Here is an 8586-nt window from a genome sequence, read left to right as displayed (position 1 = left end):
AGAGGCCTGAGCTCAGCCCAAATCCAGCAGTCTTATGTCAGCAGTGTTATTTTTACAGGGTTGTATTAGAAAACCAAGAGGCTATCCATCTGCCCCACTAGGGCATTCCTCTTATCACTGACCCTTGAAGAGACCACAACCTCTTGTGCTTCCCCCGGTCTTGCATCAGCTTGTTACAAGCCTCCTATTTCCAGAGTAGTATTTACGGTACCCCCACTGTGGCTCACCATGGCGTTTCACTTGTAATGATGAATACTCACATGAATTAAACAGCAAGGAGCCCTGTAAGTCAGAACGCAGACACGTTCGACCCGTAAATCTTGACTGCCTGTCTGTGTTTGCCCCGTTAAACACATGTTTGCGGGCGAGCGGCTGAAGTCGGGCCTCGGGCCGGAGCCCTCTCTGGGATCAGGGTCATTTAGGCATCATCAGACTGACAAACATGTTTGTGACATAATGTGGAAACAGTGATCCCATTCACAGGGTCTCATCTCTCCCGCAGAACATTCTGCATGCCGGGAGAAATCTCACACATATAAAACACATTCTTTGCGGACGCTGGGGAGGTGGGGATAGTGAGGGGAAAATGGCTGTTTAGTGGAATATCACTCTTCCTCCTTTTGGCGTCCTTTCCACATCCACAAAGAGTTTTGGAGTCTGGGTGAGATTAAGGGACTGGTGCCACTGCGGCTTTGTCTTTGTCTCTCCTTGGAATATTGTGTCAGGAAGTGGAGAGAGCGGCGTTCCCCAAGGGAGCGTGGTGAGTGACCCCGTCAGCATCTTCCCCCATCCCCGCAAAAGCATGCTGTTGTCATGCAACCACTTCAGTGAGAGGAACTTGTGTGAAGATTTGTGTCCACAAAATGAGATATCCACCATTTGGAAAAACTCTGGTACAACTGCCTGCTGTGCTGGCATTCAAGTAAAGCTCATTGTGGAGACATTTAGGTTACTGTAAGTTCTTTGCAACATGTAGCCTAATCTAGTCCAATATTTATTTTTAGTATAGTATGTTGCGTGCAAGCCCTTTTTAGGTAACAATTTTGATATGAATTAAATCTGGTTCGGTTTTTGCTTCACAATATGTTCATGTTTTCACTTTCATTAGATATCATCTGTCTAGGTTTGAATCAAGAAAGAAACAAAAACACTAAGCAGGGACATGCAGTAGCCTACAAGTGACTTGCAAAAAACACAAACTTAGTTGTTAACAAGGCTCTCCTGGCAAATGCAAGCAGTCATTACTCATTATGATGACCAGAAATGTTGTGTTTCAAAACCTTTGCCTATCAACTCATCAATGTGATGAGCCTCACTTGTTGTGGCTCTCAGCCGTGTTCAGGCCAGGCTTTCTGGTCTGGGATTTATACAATAAAATAAGGAATGGCAATATTGCTTGATCCATGAAAGCACAAATTTGCACAATTAAATATCAAAAATTGACCTGTCAACATTATGTGTTTGTTAAAACTGTATTATTTTGATGAATGTATGATTATATAATGCATATCTGCACTCTGTTTATACGGTCATGTATATAGATTACTATTAAGTAACATTAAACTAAAGTATAAATTCCGTCTGTGGAACTGGCAGTGATTTGATTTGCATAATGTGGACAACAGTGCCACCTACTGTTGAATATAAAGTTGTACAAAAAAACCAAAACAGAATACAATACAGTATGATGATTACATTAGTCATGAAGTTTCAGGAATCAAATTTATAATCAATCAGTACACTAGAAACAATGTATGGGTTGGTCGCAAGTTTAAGTTTACATTTTAGAGGTTTTCTTTTTTATTCGTTTCTCGAATCTGCGAGAAACGAACAATACAGCTTCCGTAGTCAACCCACGTGTCTACTCTAAGCAAAGGAAGCACTCACTTGTCATTCTCTGCTCTGTTCTACCCTAAATAGTTTATTTTATTCATTACAGTTAGGCACGATTTATAAACATGTCCTCGTTCAGGAAAGCGCTGAAATCCAAACAGAAAAACCACCATGAAAGATCTCAGGTGAGCAATTATTCACTGTTTTTGTTGACTATAGCATCTTAGCTAGCTGAGCAGCTAAACTGCCTGCATATGCTGTCTGTGGTCTTCATATTTACTAGGTTGAATACAGATGAAACAAAAATTTTTGGAAGTAACTCAAACACTGTAAATGTAACGGTATACATAATGTCTATTCATATTTTCCTTACCAGCCTGGATTCAGGAATCATTTGGGATTTCTGGAGAAGAAGAAGGACTACAAACTCCGTGCAGAGTACGTGTATACATTTTCATCATGGATTTTCTTTGTCAACTGCTGACTAATTTGTCTATCTAAAATCATAGTAAAAAAAGTACTAAACATTGAAGTGGGCTCTATTTACACACAAACAGAGTGTTTCCAGTGAGCCATAACATGCACAATAGCGACACTCTGAGTCTGTTTGACCAGAATGGAACAGAGCCTTCATTAGTACCATCGCTCCTGTGAAGATGATACTAATGAAGGCTCTGTTCGTGCGGCTAGTTTAGCCTATAAATAGGGACACTACCAGGTAGAAAGTGGTTCAGGTTTAATCACATGATTGATGTTGATGTTTTGTTATTTATTTTATAGTGACTACCACAAAAAACAGAACACTCTTTCTGCCCTGCGCAAGAAAGCCCTGGATAAAAACCCAGATGAGTTTTACTTCAACATGATCAGCTCCCAGCTGCAGGTAACACAACCTCGCTCCATTGTCCAGTTTGTGTGGAAACATGACTTACAAATTAAACATACGATATGTACAATATCACTTGACTGTATTCTCAGAGTTACAGACCTGTAAAGGTCCATTTAGAACCCCCTTCCCAAGGAACCCTGAAGCACCCTGCCTGGACCCCACTTTGAGAACCAGTGCTATACAACATTTGACATGTCCCCTGTACTCTGCTATGATGACAGGATGGTGTGCATACCAAGAATAAGGAGACGCATGACGTAGTGCTAACAGAGGAGCAGAAGAAACTGATGAGAACACAGGATATCAGATATGTGGAGATGAAGAGGGTTTCTGAGGCTAAGGTAAGAGGTCAAGAAAGATTGCTTTCAACTATGATAAATGCAAATGTTTGAATACTTCTTTACGTTATGCGTTGTTGTTGTGAGGAGCAATGCATGACCTTTTCTATGTGATGGAATGTATCTGCTAAGATTTGATGTCCTCCCATTACCCTGTTCTGAATAGAAATTTACAATGTATTGCAAGCAATATATGCTAATACAAAAAAATAAGTGTCAAATGAAATATTTCCTTTTTTTTTCTCCCTCAGAAAATCGAGAGGTTGAAAGCAGAGCTCCATCTTCTGGAGGCTGATGGTAAACAGAAAAACAAGCATACCTTCTTTGTGGATTCCAGGAAAGAAGGTAGAGTAACGCCAGCGTTATTTTGATTGTCAAAGCAAACTGCTCTTTGACTCTTAACCCATTCTGACCTGAGATCAGATTCATACGAGGTTTCCACCGGACACACACTGGTCTGATTAACCCATTCTGACCTGAGATCAGATTAAAAAAATGTCAGACGTTCTTCGATTTTTCAAAAAATAGCAGACCTACAAGCTCATATCGCGCCACTCGGTGGCGCGATATGAGCTTGTAGATCTGCTATTTTTCAATAGCTAAAGCATAACATGATGGGTGCCCGGTCAGAATGGGTTAAAGATGGAGTGCCACGAGTCGTTTCCACCCTAAAACATGATCAGCAGGTATTATTATAATATAAGGAGGAATAACTTTTTTTCCAAAAAAGTGTACAGTAAAGGTGGTTGCACACCGGCCGCGTTTTTCGGAAAATCGATGGAGAAACGGCTGCTAAAAATCCGAAAAACGCACTCTGTGTGTGGGGACCTTAACGTATTTTTTTAAAATCATGCTTTTATGTGGACACTCCATCTTTAACCCATTCTGACCGGGCACCCATTTTGGTGTTGGCATCATGTTATGCTTTAGCTATTTAAAAATAGCAGATCTACAAGCTCATATCGCGCCACCGAGTGGCGCGATACGAGCTTGTAGGTCTGCTATTTTTGAAAAATCGAAGAATGACTGACATTTTTAGAATCTGATCTCAGGTCAGAATGGGTTCATCAGACCCAGTGTTTGTCCGGCGGAAACCTCGTATGAATCTGATCTCAGGTCAGAACGGGTTAAGACATAATGCAATTCCGGGGGAAACTTACTGTAGTTGTGCTGTGTTTTCCAGTGGAGTCATTTGACTTGGCCAGCCATCTGAACACAGACCCAGGGCTGGTGGACCGGGTGTTCAACCGACCAACACTGCACACTCTGGAGACTAAGACCCTCAAGGGAGCTACAGAACCTGGCAGTCTGAAAGTATGACGACACTTGATTGATTACTTTATTGGTAGAAATGTAATCAGTACAGGGTACAGTCAAACAGACATGTAATCAGTACAGGGTACAGTCAAACAGAAATGTAATCAGTACAGGGTACAGTCAAACAGACATGTAATCAGTACAGGGTACAGTCAAACAGAAATGTAATCAGTACAGGGTACAGTCAAACAGACATGTAATCAGTACAGGGTACAGTCAAACAGAAATGTAATCAGTACAGGGTACAGTCAAACAGAAATGTAATCAGTACAGGGTACAGTCAAACACACTTCCAAAGGGATCACCGAAAAAAGTCCTTGCACACCAGCCACTATTTCTGAGCACACAGCATGGGCCTCTGTAGATTGTGTGGTACTGTATAATGTAGTGTACTCAGTACTGTAGTGCATACATGGGCAACTGCCGGTTCACTTAATGCGGCCCGCACTCCCCCACAGGCTATATCTGAATTCTGATATTATTGATTTCAGGTGTTACAACTTCAAACATGCAAACATAATCCACTTTAATTACTTCAGTCTATATTAGACAATAATGTTCTGTAAACGTGTTGCATCTGAGTGGTATCCTGTACATTCTGAAGGATTTTGATTGGCTGTGAGTGTTCAAATCCCCCTGAACGTGATCTCAGCAATATTGTTCACCACCTCACGTCTTTATTAAAACAACATTAATGGTTGTTGGTGTGGATAGCCCTTTAACTCCTGATGTTTCCCTGCATACCTGTAGAGGCTAGCCAAACAGAGGAGGCACCAGTACAAACTCCTGTCCCAGAGGATTGACAGGGAAAAGAAGATGTTTGTCATCAGCCAGAAGATCCAGACCCGCAAAGACTTACAGGTGAGGAGACACGTCCCAAGCAAATATATTTTAGAACTGAGGCGAAATTCCCTGCTCTACTGATTTTTAGGCAAAATCAAGTGGGATGGATTTGGATGCATGCTTTATTTCCCGTTTACCATAAGCATTTTCTGAGAGTGAATATGTGATGATGATGACATATTTCAAATGGTACTGTTTTTGTCTCCTTTGTTCCCCAGGATAAGATCAAGAGAGTAAAAGTTAGCAAGGAGACACCCAATGCTGCTGCCATCTACAAGTTTGAGGCCAAGCGGAAACGTTAAGGGAGATATGTACCATACTCATTGCTGAATATTGGACCGTTGTTAACCCATGGAACATAAAACATGGGACTGTATGTGCTCTTCACAAAAGAACATTTCTGATATAATTACAGTCACATTTGGTTATAGGCAAGGGTTTTCAAAAACATGTCTAAAGTTTCAAGGAAAACTCGTCCTGTTGCAAAGTATATAGGACTTGGTTTATATGAAAATGTTGAAGCAAGCCATGTAAACCAACCAGTTGTTCTCTAGGTGACCTTTGACATATCTTTGCTCTCATTCATCTTTGGAACTGAGTGACATGTATCTGCTATGAGGAGTTTTGAACACCAGAGTTTTAACAGAAGCAAAACATTGTGAACAGTGATTTCAGTTCAAGGTGTTTATGTGGCAGTGAGATATGCAGTTTTTTGTACATATTTAACAGACCATTTTTTTGTTTGTAAAAAAATAAATGATTTGTGATGATTCTGACATTACAGTGAAAGTTCATTTTGTACTTCACATACAGTAGATGTAGTTTCACTGTCAGTGGTGTGGGTTGTTGTTGTACCAGTAGGTGGCACTGGTGTTCCTCACAAATCTTATCTGGGAATGGAATGAAATTTGTGACAAGATATTGGTAGATAAGTAGACTAGGACAGGCTAAAGGCAGTACAATTCACTTTCGCTTTAAAACTTTTGATAGTTTGTAGAACCATGACCAACTTCTTTATTGTTTATAATGTTTTAACTGACTGACTGGCATTTTTGTGTGTGTCATTTCTGTCATGTACCTCTCAGCCTAGAAGTAGATCTGCCATTCACGCATGGTTCTATTTTTGGTATTCCTTCATAGCTATGCGATCGGGCAATAAGTGCAGACAAAAGTGATGCCTGATTTACTTTGCTGCGCGCTGCAAAAATAGCTGATCTACAAGCTCACAGAGCGTTCTAGGTGTCTGCAGAGTTCCTGCAGCCCCAGAGTGTCGGAATAGACTGCAGGGCCGGGCGCCCAGCAGCAGATCACAGCCTTCCCCGGCTTGATTGATCACTGTGGTGGCAGCAGCTTCATAAACAGGGCCCATCCATCAGCCTCTCCCAGGAGCCACTGGATGGGGGGGGGGGGGGGGGAAGGAGGGAGGAGAGGGAGCCAGTCAGAAAATGTCACCAGGCTCGGGGAGAGGTTGGAGGGGGTGGAGGCAAAGGGCCCGGAGGCCCTGGCTGGGACACTGCTGACCAGAGCAAAGGTGAGGCCAGCTGCTGAGGAACGGGCCAAAAAGGAGGAAGAGTGATGTGTGGATGTTGGCCTGGGTTGCACTCTGTCATTACCACTCTGTTAAAGGCTCTGCTCTGCTCTGTTTTGTTTTGAACTCTTACTAAAGCCCCAGGCTATATCAATTGATTATCACAGTTTTGGTGAAATTATAAGCCCCAAACTTTAAAACAATACCCTTATGTGACCACTATGAAAACCTGCATTTCAGGTCTGTCACGCCTCGTGACACGTTCCATTACATATACGTATGGCCGTCTCCATATATGAAGATCACAACATTGACCTCATCAAACCCTGGATAGCCATACATGGAGAAGACTGGATCATCACCTAGATCTGCATATGGAGCCGGCCAGCAACTCTACATCTGGCCACCAGATTAATAGTTTAACTCCTGCTTCTTAACTTGCTGTATTAAGAAGCTCTGTTGTTTCAGCGAGACATCGCCCTCAGGGCGTCTTACTGGTTACAAATGCATACCTTCAATTCTGTCTCTGTACACAAATGCAGGCTCTCATACACAGACACAAAGCAGAGCAAGACCCTTTGCTGGCATTTTGAGTGTTGACCATTCATGCCAGAATTATGTTCTACCCAGTGACAGAGTGACTGACGTCCTTTGCTGACATCCCACGCCACTCTTATCCTCGCCTTCCTCTCTCTCTCTCTCTCCCTCACTGCCCCCTCCTACTGCGTCACAGCGCTAAGCGAGCGTGCCGGCATCGGGACCTTCAGGACCTCCAGTGTCCACCAGCGGAGATGAACTGGGGGGGGGGGGGGATGCTTGAGGAGAGCCCAGGGGTCAAAACGTTGTGCGCAGTTTCCGGGGCCCGTCTGCCACTGTGTGACCCAAACACAGATGGGCCACTGTTCCTTTCTCCCAAAGCTCTCCTTTCTTTCCCTCCCCAGGAACAGAAATCTTAGGCTAAGAGGGCGAAGAGAGGCAGGGGCTCGAGGGGGTGGGCCCTGTGGGCGACCGTCTGATTTTAAAGATATAGACAAGGCCTTCCACTATTGTCCCGAAGACGTGCACTTCGTTCGTTGACTTTTTCACGTAGGCATCCTGTTTGCCCGCCCCCCCCAACCCCCACCGCCAACTACTGACCTTGAGGTTTTGAGAAGGAACAGCCATTTAGGGGTAGGGGAGTGGGGGGTGCCATGGCAGTCATTCAGCTGCAGGGCATGACATTGACCCTGGTACATACTGTAGTAGCTGTTTCTGAATGAAAGTGCAGCCTGGTTAAGAGTACGGGGTGCAATACAATCGGTCATTGTTCATATCTGGAGAAATATGAGTTAAGATATCGGAAGTGTTCAGCAATAATCTCAGATGCATCCATGAATACATTAGGTCATTTTTCTGGAATAGAGAATGAAAGCTGTTCATCGACTTATTGTCCTTTTTTGTTGTTGTGTTCATTTTAGATGGGCTGGCTTGACGATCTGACGAAGATCCGACGGAGAAATAGAATCAACCATCATGCTGATAGGGCAATATCGACTGAATAGAAAGGTAAACGTGGTGATGCAGACATGCAGTAGCCTATGTTTAATGTTATCAAATTTTTTATTCCAATGTGAATATAACATATAAAACACATAACCTGTATGCATTTGATGTAACTCATGCTTTATACCTTGCTTACTCTGGATTAAGAGTGTCTGCTAAATGCCTAGCCTGAGCTAACGTGTTAGGTTTCTGGTCTAGAGGGGCGGGTCGCGGCTGAGATTTGCGCACGCCCTGATTGGATCTCATCGATCTGTCCGTCACCCCCGGCCCCTCCTCTCCCCCCTAGTGCAGCGCTA

The 8586-nt window shown here is 43.2% G+C and overlaps 1 protein-coding gene across 1 annotated transcript; it reads left to right on the top strand.

Moving 5' to 3' along the window:
• Window positions 1-1858: 1858 nt before the first annotated feature.
• Window positions 1859-6012, top strand: utp11 (UTP11 small subunit processome component). The gene is made up of 8 exons (XM_083761042.1): window positions 1859-2018; window positions 2210-2271; window positions 2614-2716; window positions 2944-3063; window positions 3312-3405; window positions 4244-4374; window positions 5128-5238; window positions 5439-6012. Exons 1-8 carry the CDS (start codon window positions 1959-1961, stop codon window positions 5520-5522), a joined length of 765 nt encoding a protein of 254 aa, XP_083617168.1. The 5' UTR covers window positions 1859-1958; the 3' UTR covers window positions 5523-6012.
• The last annotated feature ends 2574 nt before the right edge of the window (window positions 6013-8586 follow it).

Source organism: Protomyctophum parallelum (assembly GCF_964188405.1).
Source record: "Protomyctophum parallelum genome assembly, chromosome: 3".
Lineage (NCBI taxonomy): Eukaryota > Metazoa > Chordata > Actinopteri > Myctophiformes > Myctophidae > Protomyctophum > Protomyctophum parallelum.
The sequence above is the reverse complement of the archived record's forward strand: the minus strand, read 5'-3'. Positions and strand labels throughout refer to the sequence as shown.